At 52.8% G+C, this 25,718-nt stretch overlaps 9 protein-coding genes across 9 annotated transcripts in view; 6 read left to right on the top strand and 3 right to left on the bottom strand.

Moving 5' to 3' along the window:
• The window catches only part of CCM_04104 (uncharacterized protein), a gene marked incomplete at both ends in the record, with an annotated part of 2,114 nt that extends 1,307 nt beyond the window's left edge, over positions 1-807 (top strand). The window contains one exon of the mRNA XM_006669252.1: positions 404-807. Coding sequence (XP_006669315.1) covers positions 404-807 — 404 coding nt within the window. The remainder of the gene's footprint in view (positions 1-403) is intronic.
• Positions 808-1,588: 781 nt separating this feature from the next.
• Positions 1,589-2,979, top strand: CCM_04103 (Casein kinase II, alpha chain (CK II alpha subunit); the record flags this gene model as incomplete). The annotated part of the gene is made up of 5 exons (XM_006669251.1): positions 1,589-1,661; positions 1,732-1,773; positions 1,919-2,097; positions 2,183-2,377; positions 2,440-2,979. 5 exons carry the CDS (start codon positions 1,589-1,591, stop codon positions 2,977-2,979), a joined length of 1,029 nt encoding a protein of 342 aa, XP_006669314.1.
• A 1,030-nt stretch (positions 2,980-4,009) lies between these two features.
• Positions 4,010-7,460, bottom strand: CCM_04102 (uncharacterized protein; the record flags this gene model as incomplete). Its single annotated transcript, XM_006669250.1, has 2 exons — positions 4,010-4,101; positions 4,148-7,460. The coding sequence occupies 2 exons, from the start codon at positions 7,458-7,460 to the stop codon at positions 4,010-4,012; spliced, it is 3,405 nt and encodes a 1,134-aa protein (XP_006669313.1).
• A 674-nt stretch (positions 7,461-8,134) lies between these two features.
• CCM_04101 (autophagy protein Apg6, putative) lies at positions 8,135-9,719 on the top strand (the record flags this gene model as incomplete). Its single annotated transcript, XM_006669249.1, has 2 exons — positions 8,135-8,219; positions 8,287-9,719. 2 exons carry the CDS (start codon positions 8,135-8,137, stop codon positions 9,717-9,719), a joined length of 1,518 nt encoding a protein of 505 aa, XP_006669312.1.
• A 523-nt stretch (positions 9,720-10,242) lies between these two features.
• Positions 10,243-15,000, bottom strand: CCM_04100 (ABC bile acid transporter, putative; the record flags this gene model as incomplete). Its single annotated transcript, XM_006669248.1, has 2 exons — positions 10,243-14,601; positions 14,689-15,000. 2 exons carry the CDS (start codon positions 14,998-15,000, stop codon positions 10,243-10,245), a joined length of 4,671 nt encoding a protein of 1,556 aa, XP_006669311.1.
• A 1,672-nt stretch (positions 15,001-16,672) lies between these two features.
• CCM_04099 (uncharacterized protein) lies at positions 16,673-18,320 on the top strand (the record flags this gene model as incomplete). The annotated part of the gene is made up of 7 exons (XM_006669247.1): positions 16,673-16,700; positions 17,269-17,420; positions 17,485-17,552; positions 17,653-17,701; positions 17,735-17,819; positions 18,123-18,179; positions 18,226-18,320. 7 exons carry the CDS (start codon positions 16,673-16,675, stop codon positions 18,318-18,320), a joined length of 534 nt encoding a protein of 177 aa, XP_006669310.1.
• A 1,125-nt stretch (positions 18,321-19,445) lies between these two features.
• CCM_04098 (WD40 repeat-like-containing domain) lies at positions 19,446-21,778 on the top strand (the record flags this gene model as incomplete). Its single annotated transcript, XM_006669246.1, has 4 exons — positions 19,446-19,646; positions 19,691-19,985; positions 20,055-21,159; positions 21,211-21,778. 4 exons carry the CDS (start codon positions 19,446-19,448, stop codon positions 21,776-21,778), a joined length of 2,169 nt encoding a protein of 722 aa, XP_006669309.1.
• Positions 21,779-22,746: 968 nt separating this feature from the next.
• Positions 22,747-24,405, top strand: CCM_04097 (Major facilitator superfamily transporter; the record flags this gene model as incomplete). The annotated part of the gene is made up of 1 exon (XM_006669245.1): positions 22,747-24,405. The coding sequence occupies one exon, from the start codon at positions 22,747-22,749 to the stop codon at positions 24,403-24,405; it is 1,659 nt and encodes a 552-aa protein (XP_006669308.1).
• A 123-nt stretch (positions 24,406-24,528) lies between these two features.
• CCM_04096 (ER membrane DUF1077 domain protein, putative) lies at positions 24,529-25,217 on the bottom strand (the record flags this gene model as incomplete). The annotated part of the gene is made up of 3 exons (XM_006669244.1): positions 24,529-24,601; positions 24,657-25,009; positions 25,056-25,217. 3 exons carry the CDS (start codon positions 25,215-25,217, stop codon positions 24,529-24,531), a joined length of 588 nt encoding a protein of 195 aa, XP_006669307.1.
• Between the last annotated feature and the right edge of the window lie 501 nt (positions 25,218-25,718).

Here is a 25,718-nt window from a genome sequence, read left to right as displayed (position 1 = left end):
CTGGCTGGCTGGTTCTAAGCACTTAAACAGAAATATTGATATACTGAAAAAAAATTATACACGCTCTCGGTGTATGCCTAGTGCGTAAACCCCGATACAACAATGCAAAATCGGTTTTGGCGACAACTCACCTATAGGCTGCCGTAGAGTGGGGCACGTGACAGATGTCGCTGCCTGGAACCTGAACTTTGCCTCGTGGCTGGCTCCTTTTAACATACAACCACGAATGTGTGGATGGCCGAAAGGATGCCAAGTCATGATGTGCACCAGAATCAGGCATTCAAAGTTCCAAATATTGTACCTGTGAGATTCTGGTTTTTTTTCTACGCCCCGATGAGATGTACTAACTCTCAGCAGGATGAGCTAGCTGCATTTCACGATTCTCACTTCTCCAGCGGCGCAGTGAGTAGCTTCCAGCAGGACTTTGTCTCGCCGGATCCTCGCGTTCCTGGTTTCGATGGCGAGGCTGGAGAGTCCTGGGAAGAAGAGGATGACTTAGGTTACTATGAGGATGGAGTCAAACGGACATTGACAGACGAACAAATCGAAATATTCCGCCATTCAGAGCTTCGGGAGCTCGAACGCACCAGGGAAAGAAGCTCGAAGCGGCTTCAGTCGGGAAACTCATCGGAAGAGCAAGAAATTGGCAATGGACAGCCTGCTATAACGGCCACGGACAAGCCACGAGACGGAAAGAAGGGCAAGAAGAAATGGAGCAAGCAAGCCAGGCGAGAACCCAAACCTGATTTGCGAAAACGAACGTGGGACGTTGTGGAGGCTGGGCTGGACTCTCTTGATTATGATTAATGAAGCAAGATGGCGTTTCAAGATACCCATGGGTTTACAAAGGTAAGGCGAATTTTCTTTCTGCTTGACTTGTTCGCTTTTATTGAGCAAACGGCGTATGATGAAAACCTTTGTATCGTCATCCTTAGTCAGATTAGTGTCGAGGGCCTAGGAACCATGGCTACCGTCAATGGTGAGGCTTGAGGATGCTAAGAGGACGAGACATTAATCTTCTCTCTGACGCCAGAGAAATGTTGGCTACTTTTGTTGGATTTGATGAGAGAGAATCTGCGCTAACATGGTACTTGAAGTTTTATTAGGCCTTATTTGATATTTTCGGGATGGCCGACAATGGAGATGGATGGATGATTTGATTCCGTCAGCTGGAGAGTTGTTTATGATTGTACCTATAGTTAAAACGATGGATAATTGACTCGTGGATTTCGGACACTTTTTTTTTCTTCTCTTATTTTTTCTATTGAACGTGCATGTTATTTTGTGAGGCGTGCAAAGTCGGCCTCCACTCAGGTTGGGGAGTAGCCGGCTCCGGCCTTCTTCGCATGCCACCACCACCACCACCACCCACCCACCCGCTAATCCTGATTTTGCCCGCCTTCCAGACCCCGTCCATAGCAACCCAGCGTCAACACTCTCGGTGCCCTTTGGCTGAAATACGGCCTCGCCCATCCCGCCGCTGCTCCTCGACTGTCCGCCGTCGTCTCCTCGTGCCATTGCACTCCTTCACCGATCCTTTTCCTTTGCATCGCGTCGCGCCGCCCTGCGCCCGCCTTCCTCGCCCACGATGGCGCGCGTCTACGCAGATGTCAACTCCAACATGCCCCGCAGCTACTGGGACTACGACTCGGTCAACATCAGTACGTTGCACAGCGCTGCGGCTCAGGCCGACATCATTTCGGGAGCTCTTGTGCTAACTCAATATCGTAGGTTGGGGAGTCCTGGAAAACTACGAGGTCGTCCGCAAGATTGGTACGCAGCCACCGACCCCCTCCCCCTTCCATCAGCTCAAGTCAAGAAAAACCGCGAAAATTTAAACCCCGCGTGAACTGAGACGACGCGCAATCTCTCGAATTGCGACTGGTGCTAACTCTTTTTCCCCTTTTTCCTCATCTAGGCCGCGGAAAGTACTCGGAAGTTTTTGAGGGCATCAACATTGTCAACTACCAGAAATGTGTTATCAAGGTCCTGAAGCCTGTTAAGAAGAAGAAGATTAAGCGAGAGATCAAGATTCTTCAGAATCTTGCCGGTGGACCCAATGTCGTTGCGCTGCTTGATGTTGTGCGCGATTCGCAGGTGAGCTCCCACAAGCAGGCCTCGTTCGGCCGGCCAATCCAATCCTCTTGCCTTGCGAGGTTAACCAAGCTGCTGCTACCACCAGAGCAAAACGCCCTCCCTCATCTTCGAATATGTCAACAATACCGACTTCCGTAATTTATACCCCAAGTTCAACGACCTCGATGTCCGCTACTATATTCTTGAGCTCCTCAAAGCTTTAGATTTCTGTCATAGCAAGGGAATCATGCATCGCGATGTCAAGCCACACAATGTTATGATCGATCACGAAAACCGCAAGGTACGCTCGCTCGTAATGCGCAATCTGAATAATCGCGCCTTTTATACTAACGCTACGTTCAGCTCCGTCTTATCGACTGGGGTCTTGCCGAGTTCTACCATCCTTCGACCGAGTATAACGTGCGAGTCGCATCCCGCTACTTCAAGGGTCCGGAACTGCTAGTCGACTTCCAGGAGTATGACTACAGTCTTGATATGTGGAGTCTTGGGGCCATGTTTGCGTCCATGATCTTCCGCAAAGAGCCCTTCTTCCACGGCCAGAGCAACACCGACCAGCTCGTCAAAATCGCCAAGGTTCTCGGCACTGACGCGCTCTTTGAGTATCTCGACAAGTACGAGATTGAGCTCGACGCCCAATACGACGACATCCTCGGCCGCTTCCAGAAGAAACCCTGGCACAGCTTCGTCACCTCGGAAAACCAGCGCTTCGTGTCCAACGAGGCCATTGACTTCCTCGACAAGCTACTACGCTACGATCACCAAGAACGTCTGACCGCCAAAGAGGCTCAAGGTCACGCCTACTTTGACCCCGTCCGCGATCCTGAAGTCTTCAAGCAAAACCTCGCCAACGCAAACAGCGACGGGTCGTACAAGACCTCTTGAGCGAAGCGCGCTCCGCTGCCCCTTTATGAGGGCAATCCAGTGGTATTCACCTGAGCGTATGCCGTTCATCTGGAGGGAGACCTGGACTTTGGCCTCACACAACTAGCTCATCACCGGCTAGGAGGCTAAGGTAACCAATCTCTTCTATTACCCACGATACCCCTCCTCCTGTGCCCTCACAGAACCACGCAGAGAGACAGTGTGAGACCGACGGATTTTCCATGCATTCCTCAACACGAGCACATAACAAAAAAAAACAGAAAAAAGTCAACATCGGCCCTTCAAGACGGATGTGCAGATTAGCGTGTATACCATGGACAAACTGGCAGTAAAAAAGGCAGACAAGCAAAATACCGGAGTTTCTCACTTTGGCGGGCAGACTGAGTCACAAATATAGAACAAACGAACACGCAAGATGGCGGCGGAAACAGGAAGAGCTGCGTACCCTGTACCTGGATGGCCGTTTTCACGACAGAGCGCTCACCCGGCCGTCAGGCTATGCAAAACCCTCGTTTCGGTTTTTTTTTCTTGGTCTTGTTTTCCGGGCGTTGGCGGGAATCAGGGGAATTATGGCCGAGTTTGTTATTTTTACACTGCTTTGGGGCATGGCAGAAGAATATAGTAGGACAAGGAAAACGAAGGTTGATGAAGAGAGCTCTCTTTCTTTCGCAGTGGCTCTTATCATTTCAGACGCAATTTTTTACGGTCCTCATTATGCCCTGCCTTGTGTTTTTTCTTTTTTCTTTTTTATTTTGCTGTCCGCGGTCTCTGGTTTGGCTTCCTTTTCTATTTCTTTTTCCCCGCTAATCTCTTGGCTTTCGGGTTTTTGTTTTCTTGGTTTGTTCGTTCCTTTTTCTGGTCATGAACTTCTTCTTACGACAGCGAAAATTTCTAATAAAAATATCAAAACATTTTGCATACACCAACGCTCAATCGTCTTCTAATACTTGTGTGATACTCGGGATGCATGGTCAGTCCCGAATTTTGTGTGTTCCATTATATAGGCGAACAAAAAAAAAAAGGCAAGATATTAAAATGTATGCAATCCAAAACGCGCCGGCTTTCCGTAGTGAAACCCATACAAAAAACAGTAGTTGATCATGGGCCGTATGGCTGTCCAAGCTGTAAATTTTGTCTTATAAACAGGTAAAACAAAAGTCCCGCCCACAAGTATACCCGTCAACGCCGCAAGTGCCTTGCTGTTCCGCCGGGGCGGTTGTGCTAGAAGCTGTGCCTGTAGACTTTCTTTTGCGTTCTTTTGCTTCCTGGCGATCTTTGCTGGACCGTGGCTTGTCTCGCGATGACATGGAACCCAGACTCAAGCGTGTCAAGGAGGAGGGTGGCTGCGATTTGCGGCGGGAGGAGCCATTGCGGGAAGATGCGCTTGTCTTCCTCGACAAGGAGGAAGATGACGCCGACGCGACCGCGTGAGTGGACTTGGGCGCCGCCGGTGTAGAAGGCTTCCTCTTGATGAAGGTTTCTACATCGTCTTCTCCTCCGCCGATAAGGGATAAGAGAGAACGTCGTGAAGATGACGAGCTTTTCCTAACATGGTTATCTCTACTGTCTAGAGCTGGTGTTCGTGATGAGCTCGAAGATAGCCGTCTCGATCCTTCTCTGGTGTTGCTGGGCGATGGTTCCTTAGATGTTGCTTTTGGCAAAGAGGTTCTCGAGTTTAAAGAAGATATTGACTTCCTATTCTCAGGCCGTTTGGGATTGCTTTGCTGTGGTAATGGGTGTCGTGACGGCGGCAATATGGGCATGCCATTTGAGGGGATTGGCCAACGATCTTCCTCCGCTTCAATTCCAAACGCGTCCGGCGTTGGTCTGACAGATACTGTATTGGTGAACTCATGGTTCGTCATGAGCGGCTCTTGCTCGGGTCCCTTTCCATAGAGTCTGTCCTTGACGGTGCTTTGTACAAACACATTTGTTGTTGGCTCCACTGCCTGGTTATGATCCATGTCCGCCTCTTCACTCTCAAGCGGGATGTCTGCAGCGACATCCTTAAAGATTTCCATACTCCCATACATAGGCGTATGCTCTTCGTCAACGAACAGTGGCTCGTCGGCCGTCTTCAATTCATCCGTGTTAGCGGATGGGGAGACCAGGTCGCTTAAGTGCATGTCCTCATCTGCCAAATAATAATCGTTGGTGGGGCTAGAAGTAGTATCTTCAGTCTCCGACATCACGTCAAGGCTGTCTAGGATATCTGCAGCCCCAAGTAGATTGCGGTCTTGGAGAGGTAGCTCTGCAGGTACGGCAGTCCTTGCCACCGGTCGTTCTGCTTGCTCGCTTGACGCTTGTTCGCTTCGGATATCAATTCCGCTATCATCACAATCCCCCCCAGTGGGAATGAGCGGTGCTGTTGCTTCATCCGGCTCGGTCGGGTTGCAGGACGGTGCTTGCATAGCTTCTGCTGTGTCCGTGTCGCTATGAGTGATTGGAGTCACCTGGCGCTCCGTGAGCTCGGCGGTAACGGTCTGCTTAGCCACCTTTGAGCAAAATTGTTTGGTCGCGTTGGCAGTTTCCCTGGCCCGAGCCACGGGTACTCGAACTAGCGATGGCTTCTTCTTCTCGCCTAGCAAAGACCGCTTCAGGGACGCAAGTAGCGCTGGGCTTTCGTCATCAGAAAGAGCATAGACTGTGTCCATGTAGTTTTCTCCCAGAAAGTTATGCACCTGAACTTCCGGCTTCTTAAAAGCCAACACCGAGTTCTTGATAGGGAAGGCTGCAGGTGCTCCATCGTCTGGCAGTCCTTCGTCATCCTCTTCAAAGTGTACCACGCTGTTGACATGATTTTTCATAGTTTGGCGCATAATCTGATTTGACTGTGGCTTTTTCGGCGTAGTTCGAATTGGTAGGCTTGTGACTGAGTCCTGAGAATCAGGTATCGTAGATGGCATTGCCTCGCCCGCTTCATCCGCGGCAGCTTTTGCAGCAGCGGCGGCGGCCTCTTCTTCTGCTTCTTGCTTCTCTTTTCTTACCTTTTCGGCCTTTTCGGCCTCTTCCCTCTCCTTCGCTGCAGCTTCGGCCTCCTCCTTTTCCTTCTTTTTCCTTTCTCGTCGCGCTTGCACCGACAATGCTCGCAAATGCATCTTGATTTTATAACTTGTGCGTCGCTCCGCGGAGACCTTTTCCCAGGATACTTGCTTGCCGAAATTGGCCGGTTTTCGATCACGCCCCGATCGCCTACGGCCTTCGGCAGTGGCGTCCGTGTCCTCGCCGTGTTCTTTGGCCATGGTCGAGCGACGAACAGCCCTGTCGATGAGCTCCTGTTGTATCTTTCGTAGCATGGTCTCGGCTTGGCCAGCGTCTTTCTCCATCTCGCCCGCTCCATCCGACTCAGTTGCTGAGGTTTCTCCTTTCTGTGCCGTTTTAGTGCCATTGCGGCCTCTTCTTTTCTTTTGTGTTGCATTCGACGCTTGCTGTAATGCTTCTGCTAGCTCGTTCCAGAGTGTATCGTCGTCATCATCGCAGAATTCACTATCAGGTTTCAGGTCAACCAGTGGTCCCGTATCTTCGTCCTCGCCTTCGCCTTCGCCGTCATAAGCGCCGATATCTGCAGAAACCCCAAGTGTCTCGGCTGATTTAGGCGGTCGACCTAATCGCTTTCCGTTCTTCGAAAACCGAGGCTGCGGAGGCCGCCGCCGTCGTTTGCGGCCCAAAGCATCAAAATACAGTTCCATCTCTGGCTGGCAATTGTCGGTGCTCTCGTCCTCTTGCGCGAACTTTCGTATTGCTCCTCCGATTTGTGCTTCATTTGAAGGGTTCTCTTGTCTTGGAGGCGCCATCTCTAATGCGGGATCTATTTGCAGCATTGCCTGGGGGGGCCAAGGCGCTGAGTTGTAGGCAAAGTTGTCGGTTGCCATCCAAGGGCCACCTGCCATCGCAGCGCCATTGGGCATCGGAATCTGGCCGGAGAAGCCGTCCCATGGCGATGGACTAGATCCCGGGCCTTGGAAGGCGTTGCCATACCAGCTCTGCATAAAGGCTGGGTGCACGCCGCCAGGAAATCCAGGCATAAAGCTAGCAGGGGCGGGAACATTGACGCCAAGATTATCGTTCAATCGGTCAGGATGGTAATCGACCGTGTCAGTAGAGTTGTTATGGGGCTCGCATTGCCCCATATCCAGGTGGTATGGCAGGTTGTCGGTGTGCACCAAACTTTCAAGCTGCGCATCGATCGCCGGGTCAACTAGATTGCCGCCTCCAGTAGGTATCACGCAAAGCGATGGGTCAATAACTTCATCTGACTGAGCGGCTTTTCCGTCGTATTTGTCGAATATCTGAGCGAGCGTTGTACGGAAGCGGGGGTCGGCAAAGGCTCGCTCCAAGTACTGCTGATATGCTTTGTCGTCTTCGCCTACATGTGGCTTTGCGTCTGGCGGCAGTATCTGAAGCTGTAGGTGGTTATCTGATGCTTGAAGAAGCGGCGGCGAGGCTGTACGCCGCCGCTTTGGCACAGGCTCGTACTCCATGACCATCCATCCGCAGGGCAGAGGTCAACACAGCTATGTGGTCCGCCAGATTCCACTATCGAGAGTGGTTTTGTGTGACATTTCCGTGTTTTGAGAGTTCTGGAGTTGTATATGTCGCGAATGGCGTCTCGTCTCGTCTCGGGAAAAAAATAACGGGAATGTCGCGCGGATGCAGTCGTTTGGCAATGTAAATAGACTAGACCTCATAGCTGTATCTTGTGGCCCACCGCGTTCGTCCCGTCGGTGGATACGCGTAGAGTGCAGGTACCTGTGTTGCCCACTAAACCGCGTCGCATTAGGCCCAGGGTAGGTGCAGGATCGCTGCCCAATGTAAATAGTTCTTGTGCGTGGATTGTGTAGATGTTGTCTAGCTGTAGTGAGCTGATGACAAGTCTCGTCAAATTTATTTCGAACAAAGGCTATTGTATGGTACTGCTTGGGATTCTGTAGGTCAGCGTGATGTACCCCACGCCAGGGGACTTGGTGCCATTCGCCCCCACTAGGTACATTTACGCACCCAGGTATCCAGGTACGTAAATATACCTACACCCACTGTAGGTAGTAGACACTCTCGTGACAACGTCATTCTAGACTTTGCACTGCTCAACTCCATGGCCAACAACCCGTGTCTATGACTCGCATCTACATAATGGACACGGCCTCATAAGAAAAGGATGTTTTGTCAAAAATGCCGCCAGCCTCTCAAGCTGGATGGCTCTCTCCAGGACCTAAATCCAGCAGCGTACGATCTTTTGGTTTGTATGTCACTGCCTCGCAAACATCAGCCTCTGCAAACGAGCGAAAAGACTGACCTGTCTATCTCCAGCTTCGGCATCACCACAACCACCCAAACAAGCAGTCGTCCAGTTTCCAGCCAAGTCGCAAATAGAGGAGCGAGACGCAGCCCGAAAATCACTCTACGAGACGGCGTCGCAAAGCGCAAGCAACCAGCCGACGTTCAAACGCCACCATGGCAGTAACCCGAGAGACCCGGCCATGTCCTTTATATACCTATCCGAATCACAGCTCGGCCATCACCATGACCGTACACAGTCGCCAAAGCAGCAACTCTCGCCTCGCGCGTCGGCGCAGTCCCCGACCAAGCCGCCGCTATCATCCGCGAGCCCGATCGACGCCGCACACCCCCCGCGCGAGGATGAAATGGGCCGCGTGAATCGCCTCTTTGAGCTTCTCACCGCGCGCTCCGACATTGACTACCCCATCTGCATCGAGTGCACAGACATGCTCGTCGAGGGCCTGCAGCGCAAGCTCGACGCGGCCGCACGCACGCGCGACGCCTACGTGGCGCACCTCAAGGAGATGCGCGCCGCGCAGCCCAGCGAGGCTGACAACAAGGCCGCGCGGGAGCGGCAGCGCAAGGCCGATGTTGAGCGGGCGGTCGCCATGCGGGAGCTCCAGCGTCTCGAGGCCGAAAAAGACGCCCTCGACGAGGAGATTCTCGCGCTTGAGGACGAGGCGCGGCAGCTCGACAAAGATGAGGCCGCGTTCTGGGGCGAGCGCAACGCCTTTGCGGCCAGGATGGCCGACTTTCAGGCCGAGAGGGATAGCGTCAACACGAAATACAGCAACGACTCGCAGCTTTTGCAGAAGCTGCAGCGCACCAACGTCTACAACGACACATTTTGCATCAGCCACGACGGCAGCTTCGCCACCATCAACGGCCTGCGCCTCGGCCGCCTGTCGAGCAAGCCCGTCGACTGGCCTGAGATCAACGCCGCCTGGGGCCACGCGCTGCTGCTCCTCGTCACCGTCGCCGACAAGCTCGAGTTCCGATTCCAAGGCTATGAGCCACAGCCCATGGGCAGCACGTCCAAGATTATACGCTTCGACGCCTCCAGCCCCGCCGCCAGCCGCGTCGACACCCGCGCTGCATCATCATCATTGTCCCGCCCGCCCGCCGCGCCGAAACGAAACGTCCTCGAGCTCTACAGCTCTGGCGGCGACCTGCCCCTCGGCCTACGCCTGCTCCACCGCGGCTTCGACAACGCCATGGTGGCCTTTCTCGAGCTCGTCCGCCAGCTCGGCGACCACATCCACCGCAAGACCGCTCACACTAGCCGCCAGCTAAGCCTCCCGTATCGCATCGACGGCGACAAAATTGACGACGTCTGCATCCGCCTCGGCATCGCCCAGGACGACGGCTGGACAAAGGCCTGCAAGCTCACCCTCACCTGCTGCAAGTTTCTCCTCGCCCATGCTAGTAATGTTAGCACGGCAACGCGTGACTTGGACTCGTGAAGGCGGGTTGGCGGTCAGTTACGAGATATTCGGTAGATAGAGTGACAACGGCGGCGCAGTACGGTATGTATATAACAAGGGATGGTTATCGCATTGTAATGGCTGGGATACACCACACATAATAAATACACGAATACAAAAATACTTTTGAAACCCTTTAAGTTTGATGAGTCACATTACAAACAATCCAAGGCACCATTGCATGAAAACTTGATTCGCGCTGTTGAAAACTTTTATGCGATGGACAAAGAAAAAAATTGCAGTGCTGGAAGGACCAGTTTATTTTATTGTTTAGCTTCCCTCCTCAACCCTCGGTCGTATTTTCGATTCCAACTACCTGTTTACTTTTAGACATCCTCCGAAAACAACTGCTATCCAAAAAAAACAAAAAAAGGCCTACACCAAGAAAGCCAGTAGAAGCAAAAAACAAATACAGTAATATGATATAAGTAACAATGTGAAACGTAAGAAACGTTTAAAATGCAGTCTTTGCGTGATTGTTTTACCACCATGTAGAGAACAATTACTTCTTACCAACAATGGTAGCCTCTAGCTTGTCCTTCTCGCCACTATGCTCGCACATGTCGCGGAAGATACTGCCGTCTCTCTCCCAAAGCTCTCTGGGGCTGCCGTACTCTGCTACGGTGCCTTCACTGAGCACAAGAATCTTGTCAAAGTCAGCAATGGTGCTCAGACGGTGCGCAATGACGAGCAGGGTGCTGTTGTCGAATTCCTCGCGAATACTGCGCTGGATCAGCGCATCCGTAGCCATGTCAACGGCTGACGTGGCCTCGTCGAGGACCATGATCTTAGGGCGGGAGACAATAGCGCGAGCAATGCAGAGCAACTGGCGCTGGCCCTGGGACAGGTTGCCGCCGGACTCGGAGATGCCGCTATTGAGGTCCCGGAAGATGTTGGTATTTTGCGGGGCGACGGTAGAGTTAGACGACGACGCAGGTTCGTTGGCGGGGGTAGCGGGTTGCGAGTCAATGAGGTGGACACGTTGAAGACATTCCCGGAGCTCTTCGTCCGTATACGTCTCGAATGGATCAAGATTGGAACGAATAGTTCCAGAGAACAGAACGGGGTCTTGTGGAATGATCGCAAGCCGCGAGCGCAAGCTATGAAGATCAATCTTGGAAATGTCGACGTCGTCAATGATGATGGAGCCGGAACGGGCTTCCAGGAAACGGAAGAGAGCAAGGGTCATAGAAGACTTTCCCGCACCGGTTCGACCAATAACACCAACACGCTCGTTGTTCTTGACTGCAAAGGAAACACCCTTAAGAACGGCAGGCAGACCTTCTGCATAACCCACAACAACATCCTTCATCTCAATAGTGCCGCGCGTAGGCCAGGCAGCGGGGGGCTCTACACCGCCCTGTTGTTCCATCTTCAATTCAGAGTACTCCACGACGCGCTCAGCAGCGTTCATGTCAAGTTCCAAGCCAGCGTAGGCTCGAATGGCAAAAAGAATGGTGTTGGCAAAATCAAGCGCAAAGGACATGGCGAAACCAGCCATGGCAGCGTTAGCCTTGGTCAGAATGATGACAATACCAACGCAAGTAGTGAATACAGTGCCGATGGCAGCCATTCTGATACCCATCCAACGGTTGAAGATCCAAAAGTGAACCTTGTTGGTATTCCAGGTGTCAAGATGGTAGTGCATGCGTTTGATGTAGTCTTTGTTCTTCTGGAAAGCACGCAGTGTGGAAACGCCAGATAGGGTAGTGTTGAACAGCTCAAAGACGGGTGACTTTGAATTACTTTCGAGACGTTTCATAGGTCGGGCACCATCCATGTACTTTTTGCCGATAAAAGCGGCGCTTATAATGAGCAGTAGGGCGAGGGGCAGAACAAGAGGAGTGACCAGAGTCGAAGCGGCACAGACAGCGACAATAGCAAGACATCTGCCGATGAAAAAACTGATACTAAAGCTCAAGCGGGTATCGATGACATCAAAATCGGCAGTCATGCGGTTAAGAACTCGCCCAACCGGAACAGTATCGAGCCACCTCAGGGGCGTGCGGACAACAGTGAATAGAATCTGTTCAAAGAGCTTCTGGCTGGCCTTGAGACTCATGGTAAAAGCCCACAACATACGCAAGGAGCCAACGATACCGCTCGCCAAGGCAATAGCGGCGTAGATACCGAGATAAAAGCTCAAGTGCTGGTCGTTGTCGTGAACAGGTGCAGCGGAAGCATGGAGGCTGCCATGCTGCAGTGAGAACATACTAGCTGTGCCGTGCGAGGAGAAGGTATGAAGAGACGTGGTTGAGTTGTTGCCAGGTGTGTCGGCGTTTCTTCCAGTCCAGATCTGTAGCCACCAGTTGCGCCCAACATTCCCAGCTTCGTAAGCAATGTAGAAGAAGCCACAAGCGATCCAGAAAGGAAGACCACCACTGGCGTTGATGTAAGTAGCATAAACGTGATGTTTAACAGACCCCTTTTCGATTTTTTCGTCTTCAACAAATTTCTTAGCACCCTTGGAAGGGACTTTTTGCAGTTCATTTTCAGCGTCGGAGGCTTCTTCAGAATTGACCATGGTCTCGGCGTTGGCAGCTTCGTCAGCCTGGATCTCAGCCTCGGTTTGGGTGTGGCTGCGGATTTTAGAGAGAGTGCCGTCTTCAGCTAGATCACTAGTAAGACCAGAGTGAAGGACAGTGCCCTGTCCAAGCTCAACCAGATACTTGGTCTTGGACTCGACAAGAGCAACATGGTGAGTGACGAGAATACGGGTACGACCTTGACAAATTGGGCCGTCAATGCACTTCTCAAAGATTTGTCGGCCAACGTGCGCGTCGACAGCGCTGAAGATGTCGTCCAGGAGCAGAAGTTCGGCACGCGAGTAGACCGAGCGAGCTAAAGTCACGCGCCATTTCTGGCCACCACTCAAATTAATACCATTGGCGCCAAGCTCGGTCTGGTCGCCGTCCTCAAGGATGTCAAGATCCTTGCGCAGAGCACAGACTTCAATCACGGTGTTGTAGCGCTCCTCATCGTACGGCAACCCGAAAATGATGTTGTCCCGGAGAGTGGCATTTTCAAGCCAGGGGTTTTGGCTGACGTACGCGATAGTGCCTGGAAGGATCCAATTGCCTTTGTGCGCCTTATCGTCGTTGCGCTCAGCCAAAGCAGGCACAGTTGGCATGATAACCCTACCAGCAAGGAGATCAACTTCACCGATGAGAGAGGACAGTAAGAGACTCTTGCCGGTGCCAGTTTTTCCAGAGACGACAGAAAGTTCACCCTGGGGAAATGACAAATTCAGGTCGCGAAGGACGAATCGCTCGTCTTCAGGAACCTCGTCGTCAACGGGCCAGGCGATAGACGCATTGTCGAGAGCAGCATCATGACCGCGGGTGATGATGTCGGTCATCTCAGGGCCCTCGAGGTACTTTCCAAGTCGGCGAATCGAGATGAGGGTGTCGAGGCCATAACCGATAAACTCGGGGAGGACAGAAAGGCTCATTTCAAGACTCTTGAAGATACCAATGGCGACGAAAGCGACAGAAGGCTTGAGGGATCCGTTCAGAATAGCATAGACAGCTAACGAGACGACAGCGAGCAGAATGGGGCTGACAATCCAGCAGGTAAAGAGAATAAGATCGATGGCGAAGATGTAGCGGATAGTGCCGAGCTCCTTCCCACGCTTGGCCATGATACGAGCAGACCACTCTTTCTCAAGAGCGGAGAACTTGATCTGTCGAATGCCAAGGAGGGCTTCATTGATCATGGCGAGCTTCTCGTCACGAATCTTCATGAGCTTGTCCTCTTGTTTGAGATAAATCTTGGAGGCGTACATGTTGATTGGCAAGACAATAGCCCATGCGATGACACCGGCCAAGTATGGCTGGTAGCCGATGAGCTGAATGAGGAATACGGAGTAGAGAATCAGCTTGGAAATGGCGTTGATGATGATGAAATGCATAGCAAGGAAATCGGCAATGCGTCTCGAATCGACACCGACGAGGTTGACAATGGCCTGTCGCGAGCGAAGAACAGTTTCGTCCTTGCCATCCTTGCCATCCTTGTCATGCTTGTCTTTATCGTCCTTTTTGGCGTCATCGTCGCCAGCCTTGTTGGCGTCTTCGTCGGTGTCGCGGTTTTTCTCAGCAGTCTTGACATTTTTGCGTCGGAGAGACTTTTCAAAGACCAGGGCAGAAAGCTGGGCAGACATGGGGATACCCATGCCAACAATGGCATACCAATTCAAATAGCCGTCAAGCCACTGCTCACTGATGCCGCACAGTCCGAGACCAACAACGTGAGGCCAAAAGTCAGCAAATTTCATTTCATCACGAGGCGTATTTTCGAGCTTCTGGATGAGCCTGAGGAGGATGATGTAGGGAATCATGCCAACGGCTACACGGAAAAGGGTGCCAGTCCACTGGACGGCGAAGCGCCAACCATAGACGCGAATGAGGTTGCGAAGCAAGCCGGCACCAAATTTGAAGCTCTCCCAAGCCTCGACGAGATTCTTGGATCGAGCGTAGCTAGGGGGCCGAGGAACGTCGGTCTGTTTCAGGTCGCCCTTTTTGCCTCCGAGATCAAGAGTCTTGCGGCCCCAGCCCCAGGTGAACCTACTGAGGGCATGAACGCTAAAGTTACGATCGACAGGCTCATCATTGTAAAAGACGTCGGGGCGTCGGGGGATAAGTGTGGAGGCGATGGCGAGAAGCCCGGCAGAAGCGAGAGTGCAGATACGCAGGATGAGAGTGATGTCGCTGTGGAGAGACTGGTATTGACCGACATGGTTGGCCTGGACGGTTCCGACAATAATATTGACGAGGGAGCCGAGGAAGATACCGAGGCCGATGTCATAGACTTTGATGAAGTTGTGGTGAGCGCACATACACGTAGCTTGCAACAGGATGAGAATCTAGTCATGGGAAAGGGGGGATCAGTTAGCATGAAGGAAGAAAGATGCATCTCAAGGGTCTTGAGGTTGGACCAAGGGTAGACTCACCCAAGCAGCGGTTGTGAGCCAGGTGGACCAGAACAAGCTTCCGTGAGAAGGAACAGTAGTATTGAGGATAGCGAGAGCAATTGACAGTGCGGCGGTGGAGGCGGCGAGAAATGTCACTGCGAACTTGCTGGCCTTGTTGGAAAAGGAAGCGATGGACTCGGGGGTAGCGACGCCATCGTGGTCGTGGTAGAAATTGTCCTTGGGAGCACGGGATCGGATCTGAGAGACGATTGCGGACAAGGCAGGAAGTGTGGTTATAGCTGCAACAGCTAGTCCAGCAGCCGAGGCCGTGAATAGCTGGTCGTGGTGCATGATGCAAGCGCACGAGGCGAGAAGCAAGACTCGGCGAAGGGCTGGTGATGGCTCTCGAGGACGACGCAGCAAGAGAATTGGGCGCTGGTCAGCCGCTTCGTCGTTTGTTACGGTCCGGTCAGGGTCGCGGTCGGGTTACGTGCAAGGCCGAAGGTAGCAGCGGCGGGTCCGAGCTATTACGTCGTAAGCAAGGCCGTCAGCAAGACAAACGGGCTCGGTGATGCTAACTATGGTTGATGGCAATGGCAATGGGGAGCAGCCAAAATGAAGCACGTCCAGATGGCGGAAAGGAAGAACTTCTTAGGGAAGAGACAAAAAAGAAAAAGAAAGAACCCGGATGATAAAAATGTCCGGGGTTGCGCAGGGGAGCAGGTAAGGTAGGTAGTTAGTCTTATGACGTGCACCGCTCAGCCTGGTTCATAATTACGGTTGAGTCGAGGCCCGCAGGCGTTGAGGTGAACGGATAAAGTCAGTCAGTCATACGGCCAGACGGCGTACCGGCAGCCAGATGGGGACGTTAAACGAGCGAGTCTAATTACTAAAATGAAAAAAAAAAAAAATTGAAAAATGAAAAAATGAGAGAAAATAAATCAGAGCTAAATGATTATTCTACAAAAGTGCCAAGAAACGATGGGCAAAAAAAGTACCGATTTGCAGCTAATTGTGTGCAGGGAATACATACATGATACATGCATGCGGCTGGCGGCGCTGGCGGCCGGCGGGCAAAGTTAGTCACCAAAAAGAGTGGGGGTCGGCGGGGAGGAGGCAGTTGGCAGCACCACCAGGCTGGCGACAACTTTTCAACTAACTAGGTACCTATTAGTTCGTTCACAGATGACAGACAAAGTACCATGACTCTTTGACACGGCGACACCTTATCAACAGAAATTACCTTTTAGAATTCCTTGCTGTCTGGTAAACTTCCATCAGCCCCTTCACTAGTTACACAAACCAGGCCCGGCTCACATCGCTCCACCCTCTGTACTCATGCTCGCGGCTGCCTCTGGGTCAAATTGGCGGAGGTGGGTTGACATGGGTCTGACACCGTCGAGATGGACGGCTGTATGACCTGCCTCTTAACTACCTAGCTTTCTTCTCTTCTCCTCTGATTTCCGGCGTCCAGGTAGGGATTGATACCCCAGGTCCGAGATGGCGGGGGCGACAGATGACAGATTCTCAATTGACGGAGGCAACATGATTCTACTTTTGGCATATATATCAGGACGCAACGGCAATCGGCTAGAATGCAGGCGCAAGATGCTGCCTGGCGGCCGCCAAGGAATACGGCACAAGCCATCCCGCAGCGGACCGACTCTCTGCTCGTTTGACTGATACATATGGAGTAATCGTATGGCATTATCAAATTCCCAACAATCACTCGCGGCTGAGAATACCAGATGACTCTAACAATTGTACTCATGTAATTGTTGGTGACTCGTCCCAGCATCTCCAAACGCAACGCTCGGCACCGTATTGCCACTGGTTCGGAGGAGCTGTGTGCCACCAGTCAGCTCGTCCAAAGCGCGCAAAACTCTATGGTTGGCCGGCATGCTGAAAGAGGCAGGCGACGAACGTTGAAACGTGGGGCCTTTGCAATGGGCGGTGGGCAATTGGCTTGTGGCGGCGGCTCTGGAAACAAAAAAATACCCCCATGTAAGAAACCAGGATCATCATGGCTTGCGACCCAGACGACCTGTCTCGTCTGTTAATCCTGGCAAGATGGTGACCCATGTTGCCATGCCAGTTTTCCATTTTGCGCCGGCCCAAGACTTGACCACAGCTGGAAATGCCCGCCCATAGCCTACGTGTAGTAACCAATAGTAACTAATAGCAACTAATCACTGTAGCCTCGTCCTTGGTAATTTTCATGTCCGGAGTGCTTGTGAGGAAGTTGTCCGTGGCGAGTGCGCCACACCACAACGGGCAGCGCTGGAAGTCGTACCCGGGTCATGTCCAACACAGATTTCATCGTCGTTTACGCATAGTTTTATTACTGCGATCAGTCTGTCAATGCAGATTGAACCATGCCAGAGTAACTACTAAACCGCAAGAGTATTGAAATCTTACTTGCAAGGCCACAAACACCTCATCGGAGCTAATACGAATATCCGTACGTGCACCGCGTCACCAATTGGCACTTGTGATGATCAGTGCGTATCCCATCTCCGTTGTCCGTATTTACAGCCATCTCTCTTCTTTTACAATTACGGACCGAGTAAACTTTGTTCGAGCAGATCTCGCTGTGAATGCCCACTAACCTCCATTCAGCGAACCCACTGTTTGTTTGGTTGAAGCTCACTTGTGAAGCAGCACCATATGGCGATCTCTTCCGTCTTCTTCATTGCACGCTTCCCTTCGAATCTTGGCCGTGGCAAGCAATGCGCCGTGCATACGCTAGTTGGTTGACTGCATCAGGCTCGGCGAGTTACTCAGCCCGCCCCTGTACGGCAGAAAGCTCCGGCCAACCCGTGTGCATGCTTCCAGCCCCGTGATGCTTTGGAAGCTGGGTCCTGCGGCATCGTGGGCTCGGGTGTCGTATATGGCAACGTTCTGTAAGTTGTATAACCTCAAGGGCGCGCCAGTGCGGTGTTGAGCCTGCGAACACGGCACCGTGTTTTACGGAGCTTCTGCTGGTGACATGATCTTTACTAGCATACCTCGGGCTAATGAGCGTTACACGGCGACAACATCATGCATGCTTGTTCGTGCCTGTCAGGACGGCCCTTCGAGATAGACCGGTGGCATTTGTCACGGCCTTGGTTGTTCTATCTCGCTGATCAACAGCTTGCACCCCTTCACATCCGCTAGTGGTGACCCAGGTAAGCTAAAGACCCTTTGACCGCCACGACATTACAAAGTGAGTGACTCACGTTCTGGCATCAAATGTACCTGGGAGAAGCTTGCCGAATAGTGTCTTTTTATTGTAGATGTGCACGCCTCTCGTTCCCCAAGGCTACCTCGTAACTACATAAGGTCAACTGTAATTAGACGCTCCGTTGTTCATCAAGCAACACGCCGTACCCCTTAGTAATTTATGTATTATTTGTTGGACTAGACCTTTCTCGGCGATCGATTTGTCTTACTGCCTCGTGAGTGTCAGCCCCAGACGAGTGCCTAATAAGGACTATCTCTCAGCCAGAAAGCTATGGCCTTGGAGTCTATCAAAGAGACTATCGGTGGTGGGTTACAGTTCCTCGATATACTAGCTTTGTTTTCTTTTTGCAGCCTGGGAAGTTGTCCTTGTTGCTCGGTTTCGGGACGTGACGCGCCCTGATGCAAGCTCTTTACGCGCTTACCCTGGACGCGTCATGCGAGTATAGACAGTGACGATCTTGTTGTGTGCAAACAATGCCGCTATATTTGTACGGCTACCAAGTATATATGTTGACTCTACTATGTTCTTGACTGGGCTTTTATGCAAGCTGGGCTTTATTATGCTGCTTTGTGTTGTGTTCGCGTAGCCTTTCTTTTGTGTATGCGCGTGCTTGGCCGAGACAGGCACAACTAGTCAGTAATTCCAACCCCTCACGCGGACTCCTAATGACAAGAGAATCATCAATTCAATAGCGATGATCAAATTGAAGCATGCCATGTCTAATCGTTAGTAGCCATGGTTAAGAGACAGAGTGGTTCCTATAACTTTGCCACGGCTGACGCGTAAGAGGAAGTTAGGTGACGGGCGAGTACGGACTACAAGGAACAGGCACAGTACACGTGTACCTGATGAACCAAGGCGATAAGCAGCATGAAGTAATGCAGACGCAAAGGTGGTTATCGTGCTCAGCCAACAATGCACTTGTGTGGTCCATGGTGATGCAGAGACGAGGTTCCTCCACTGTCACTGTGGGCGTGTTTCTGGTCGCTGTTCAATGGCGGCTCACAGCTAATCTAGTAGCGCAAGTCAGCACAAATCACCAGCCACAGCCACCATGTCACCACTCACCACCAACCAGGCTCACAGGTACCTAGGTACCTGCAGTGGGACTAGTTAGACGTGCCGCCGACCGTGACAGACGTGCCACAACGTGCCTGCTCACACCACTAACAGCTCGCCAACCCAACACCAAACCGAGCACTGCACGTTGGTGAAACAGGGCCAATTCGGCGCTGCGATATTGACGTTACGTCCTCTATTACCCGCAGTCCTGCTGCGCTTCCGTCTCTACCATACTTAATGCCCTTGATCCCATTGCCATCTTCCCGGACCCAGCCATTTCGTCGTCGTCACTGCCAACTTTTTCTTCTTCTACAAATCACGCGTTGCAACCGCCGAAAATCCAAGCCACGACAGCCACACTCTCGTTTCGCCGCGTCGTTTCTCGGCCGTCACCTCGTCCCACGTCGTTCGCAGCCTTGACTTGCTTCCATCAAGCGTCCTGTCCATCGATCCCGACCTCCCCTTCATGTCACCCACGACAGGGCCTTCATAGCATCCTGTCGTCAAGATGAAGGCCACACCCCTCATCATCAATTGGCATGAGCAAAACGCCCCCGTCTACTCGGCTCACTTCGAGCCTGGTGGCAAGGGTCGTCTGGCTACTGCTGGTGGTGATAACCACGTTCGCATCTGGAAACTCGACGCCAACGGTACCGATCGCAAGGTCGAATACCTTTCAACACTCTCCAAGCACAATCAGGCCGTCAATGTTGTCCGCTGGGCACCCCGAGGTACATTGCAGCTCCCAAACAGCGCCTGCACGCCCTCTTCTCCCTGCCAAACGGCGTTACTAACCGTGTCTCCCCCCTCACAGGCGAACTGCTTGCATCTGCCGGCGACGATGGAAACGTCATTCTCTGGGTCCCCAGTGAGCTGAATTCATCAAACTTTGGGTCTGATGGTCTCGATGACAAAGAGTCCTGGCGTGCCAAGCACATGTGTCGCTCAAGCGGTGCCGAAATCTACGATCTCGCCTGGTCTCCCGATGGCGCCCATTTCATCATCGGGAGCATGGACAATATAGCTCGAATCTACAGTGCCACAACAGGTATGTACATCGCTTCCAGCGTCAACCAACCACTGTTGTCGAACCGCCGATGCTGATGCCACTGCACAGGGATACTCGTTCGACAAATAGCAGAACACAGCCATTACGTCCAAGGCGTCACATGGGATCCGTTGAACGAATACATTGCCACGCAGTCGTCCGACCGATCAGTCCATATATACTCTCTCAAAACAAAAGACGGACAATACACCCTTAGCCACGAGGATAAACCTCCCAAGCTCGCCAGCCACATCAAGGCTGACCTGCCCCCGAGACGAATTTCCTCCAGCAGCCCTGCCCCTCCCGACTTTGGTCATCGAGCGCAGCTGTCCGTCGTCGACTCGAATACTTCCATAGGATCACCAGTCCCGTCAGCACCAGGAACACCAACCTCGTTCCCTCTACCCATGAATCCGCCCAGCGTCGTTAGCCACAGTCGCCGATCCTCCTTTTCGTCTCGTCGATCCGCGTCCCCAGCGCCTTCGTTACCACTGCCCGCTGTAATGCCCATGGAAGCGTCCCCCAAGCCTCATGCCTCCTCTTCTCTTTTCGGACTTGGCATGAAGAATGCAAGCCTTTACGCAAACGAGACTCTGACTTCCTTCTTCCGACGTCTCACCTTCACCCCCGATGGTAGCTTGCTGCTCACACCATCTGGCCAATATCAAAACCAGCACCAGACAGACAAGGATGCAAAGCCCACATACGAGGTCATAAATACTGTCTATATCTACACAAGAGGAGGCATCAACAGACCGCCCGTCGCGCACCTCCCGGGCCACAAGAAGCCGTCCGTCGTCGTCAAATGCTCTCCACTATTCTATACCCTCCGTACCGCCCTTCCAACCAAGAACATCACCATTGACACATCCTCTGCCGAAGAGGACATTCCAGCGCTGCCGGAGCCTCTTTCGCGACCAACGTCACCCGCACCAGTTATGGAACCGCCGCCGCCACCTGCTGCTGTTCCCGATGTTACGTCAACACCAGCTAAGCCAACTGGCGCCGCAACGAGTGCTGCCACGCCAGGTCCCAAGCCAGCCTTCTCGCTGCCGTATAGAATGGTGCTTGCTGTAGCCACCCAGGACTCTGTTCTGTTATATGATACGCAGCAAAAGACACCAATCTGTGTCGTCAGCAACCTGCATTGCGCGACCTTTACTGATCTTGCCTGGTATGAAATGACTGTTTCAACCGCTATTTTCTCCAACTAACAACATCTTAGGTCAAATGATGGACTTACATTACTCGTCTCGTCATCTGATGGCTTTTGTTCAACACTATCCTTTGCACCCGGAGAGTTGGGAGACATATATCAGGGCGAAATCGGCCCACCAGCTAAGATACATGCCAGTGCGACCAACCATAATACCCCCCTCGCTACGCCCACGACGGCTTTTGCTCCTCCGTCACCTTACCACAGCGGCTCGCATCATCATAATCGCAACTCGACTAGCTCGTTCACGGCGCCGTCGCCCCCAGCTTCAGTGAGTGCCGCCTCACAGAGGCCGCCCTCGCCGGCGAGATCAAACTCGACATCGTCTATAGCAACTCAGTCCTCCTCGATACCTATCGGAGTGGTCAGTAACCCTACCCTCATAGCAGGGACTGTGCCAACCGTCGCCGCCACCAATTCAGGCAAAGTGACTGGCGTTCCCATGACGACTCCACCACAAACTCCCAGCAATGCAGTGACTGGCAGCAAGAGAGATGCAACCGACAGCGAAAAGGAGGATGTTAACGAGCCCAAGAAGAGAAGAATTGCACCGACTCCAGTAAAGTCAAAGAACTAGCAAAGGCGAAAAAGGTTGCGCGACTGAGTCTAAGGCTTGCTGGCCTTCGACATTGGTAAACAGTTATTGTTAGTGGCGTTTCACGAGGCTGTATTTTAGTGGAAAAGGTTAACAGGGTTGTCACATTGTGATATTCGTTTGCATCTGTTGCTGATCCTAGGGCTAGACATTTACCACACTTTTGCAACGTGCAGGAAGGAACAAATGATGGATTTGCACAAGGCCTTGGTTATCGGGTCTGAAGAACTATGTCACAAATATAATCTCTGCTGTGCTTGAAGAATGCGTACATTTCCTTGACTATGTCTTTCAAACTCGATGACATTTTAGACTTGGCTAGTTGGCTCAACGTGTAATCAGCCCGGTAAGACCCTCGGACAGCTGTAGATTCACTCAAACGAACCCGACTTGATGAACAATTGGACTGACCTGGACCAAAAAACTAAAGTACCAGTCTTGACCACCATGACTGATAACTGTGACCACAATGTGCAGGCTCATTCAAACAAGAACCCATTAGGCTAATGACCTAGCCTTTCGCACCAAGTCGCCTTCTTAACAAGCTTGGACTTTACGACACCGCCTGTGGCAGCACAACCCATTCGCCGTTTACCAAAAAAATCACAAATCATGCGCAAATTTTGGGTCAAACTCTGCCGACCTTTCTTTTTTGACAAATCGCAAGCCTGGCATTTGGCAAGTTTTGCCCGGGTGCCAGGGACCCCCACTGATTGCCCCGATAATACCAGCAGCCCGGCCGAAGGAAATAAGATGCCGGGCTACGGACTACCCACAAATTCAAAGAATGTTGCTGCAGGCGAAAACCGATATCGCTCTTATTAATACCAGTCCAAATCCTTCGCTGCCTTTGTATTTTGCACCTTGCTTTATACAAACATACCATATTTGCTCCCAATGCTATAATAATACTCAGTGCTGCCAATATCGCAGCGTGCATCAACATCAGAATGGGCCTTCCAAATCAAAGCCCGGCAGACGCCGGCGCCACCTCCGACCGGCTGCCGGCCGACACGCCCTGCGCGCCCCAACCCAGCCGGCCGCCGTCCAAAAAAGTCATTGACGACGACGACGACGACGCAGAGGCTGCATGGGTGCAGGCGCCGGCGACTGAAGCCGCCGGCTACCTACAACAGCCCTCCTCCGTACTGGCAGGCGCTCCAACGGAGCTCACCCGCGTGGCGTCGGCGCCGTACACCGTCTTCTCGCGGCGGGCGCGGGTGGGCATCACCGTAATGGTGTCGTTTGCGAGCATGGTGTCGCCCATGACGTCCAATATCTACTTTCCCGCGCTCGACTCTGTCGCGCACGACTTGGGCGTGTCGCTGAGCCTCATCAGCCTGACGCTGACGACGTACATGGTCTTTCAGGGCATCGCGCCGACGCTGCTCGGCGACTTTGGCGACAAGGCCGGCCGGCGCCCGGCCTACGCGCTCTCCTTCCTCGTCTTCCTCGGCGCCAACATTGGGCTCGCGATGCAGCGCGACTACGCCACGCTCATGGTCCTGCGGTGCCTGCAGGCGGCCGGCAGCAGCGGCACGCTGGCGCTCGGCTACGGCGTCGTGGCCGATCTCGCGCCGCGGTCCACGCGCGGCAAGTACATGGGCTACCTCGGCGCCGCCATCAACGTCGGCCCGACGCTGGGGCCGTTCCTCGGCGGCGTGCTGTCGCAGACGCTCGGTTGGCCCTCCATCTTTTGGTTCCTCGCCATCTTCGTCGCCGCGTTTCTGATCCCCTGGGTGCTCTTTGCGCCCGAGACGGGCCGCAACGTCGTCGGCAACGGCTCCTACGCCGCGCAGAAATGGAACCGCCCGCTGGTGCCCTGTTCCAGAGACCGCAGGCCCAAGGAGGAGATGCCGGCGTCGCAGAGACCCCAGCTCTCCATCCCGAACCCGCTCAGCACCCTCACCATGGTGTTTGAAAAGGAAATGGGCTGCATTCTGCTGATTGCGGCCGTGATTTACCTGTGCTTCATCTTGGTCGCCGCCACAATGGGGACCCTCCTCAAAGAAATCTACCACTACGATGATTTGCAGGTTGGGCTATGCTATCTGCCGTATGGATTGGGCTGCTGCGTCACGTCGGTTGTCCAGGGCTACGCACAAAATTGGAACTATCGCAGAATCGCCAACAAGGTGGGATTCGATCTCAAGTCCAAAGAGAATGGCGACAAGTTCCCTATCGAAAGGGCCAGACTGCAGCTCATTTATCCATCCATGCTGGTAGGGGCGGCGGCGTTGATAGGATACGGATGGGCGCTGCAAATGGAAACCTCGGTAGCGGTCCCACTGGTCATGGTCTTCATTATCGGCATGATGATTCCGACATCGCTCAATATGATTACAACGCTCATGGTTGATCTCTTTCCCGAGGCGCCGGCCAGTGCGGCGGCTGCCAATAACCTGGTGCGCTGCCTGTTTGGTGCGGCGGCAACTGCTATCATTACCTACATGCTCAACGGTTTGGGGCGAGGCTGGTGCTTTACGATTTTGGCATTTCTCATGTTCGCTTGCGTGCCGTGGGTTCTATATATCGAAAAGGTCGGGCCGCGATGGCGTGCAGAGAAGCGCCAGCGGCAAGAACAAAGAAAGCTCAAGGAATCGCTATGAGATTTGTGCGATTCCGAGTGTAGGAGCAACTAGCATCGTCCCGACAAGCAGCATATCTGCATACGTTGAATTTTGCATTGATAGACGCATTTATAGACATTACCATGACTCGAATTGAATACTTTATAAAGCCGGGATAGCATGCTCTATGGCCTCTCTTTGAGCCTCCCACATCAGCCAATCTGATCGCGTCGTTCTGTAACCGATTAGCATCTCGTAGAAATCCAGTCTTGATCAAGCAGAGCACGTACGGCAAAAGCCCCATTCCGTTTATTTTCCAAATACCCAATGCCAAGGCGCCGAGCTGCATAGCCACGTATACAAGCTTGGTCTGGAGAATCTTTCCCGAGTTGGTCTCGGTCTGGAAGCGCTCGAAGGCCTGGTTGGTATTGACGAGGCCCATGACGGGGTTCTTGAAGGCCATAAAGACCATCATGATGCTGAATATTTGCAGCGAGTTGCCGGACATGTACATCATGATGAGGGTCATGGGCAGAGCCTTGGCGGGCGCCAGAGCAACTTCCCAGGCCTTTTTGAGCTTGAGAGTATCCATTTCATCGTGTGTCGGGGGCTTTCGCGGCGCGATTTTGGAATCCTTTTGCTTCTGCCATTGTCGAGTCGGGTTAGCATTTTCTTGCCAAGTTGCTTACGCGATTGGTCGCTGCCAGCGCGGGACAGGAAGCGCGCACCTTGTTTCCACCGGAGCCAGCGAAACCTGGCGGGTCAACAATTCCGGGGGCCTTGGACTTTGCGGTTGGAGGTGACTGTAGCTGCTGAACCCATTGAGGAACGGGAAGGGTGCTTGAGGCCATGGTTGATGATGGCGCGACAGTCGAGTACAGCTTTGAATGGTAAAGGTCCAAGGCAAGCTTGCAATTTGAGGCTGTCGTTACCTGGAAGGTACTAAGGTGGCCCACCAGCTTAGCTGAGCAACGCGCTGTATTTCGGCACCAACTGCTGGCCGGGATATTCGGCCGCCAGAGACGGCCTTATCGATTACGCTGAGGAGCTCGCCTGGTCCCCCTTTCCACGGCTGATGCGTGTCATGATGAGAATGTAGACGCTGCAATCAACAAAATTATCCGACACCCGCAAACACCCCTCCGCCACGCCAATCCTATCAAACGAGCGACGCCGTCCATACCACGACCCAAATCGGGGAGCTGCCCTCTCTCAACCACCGTCCTCGCCCCTGCATCTGCATCCCAGGACCCCTCCTAAAATCTGCGGCGCGCGGCGCACGCTGAATTGCACTAAAAGTGACACCTCTTGGGTGAGGGGACCTCGACCATTTGCCGCCCGACCATTTCTCC

The sequence above is a fragment of the Cordyceps militaris genome (assembly GCF_000225605.1).
Source record: "Cordyceps militaris CM01 unplaced genomic scaffold CCM_S00003, whole genome shotgun sequence".
Lineage (NCBI taxonomy): Eukaryota > Fungi > Ascomycota > Sordariomycetes > Hypocreales > Cordycipitaceae > Cordyceps > Cordyceps militaris.
The sequence above is the reverse complement of the archived record's forward strand: the minus strand, read 5'-3'. Positions and strand labels throughout refer to the sequence as shown.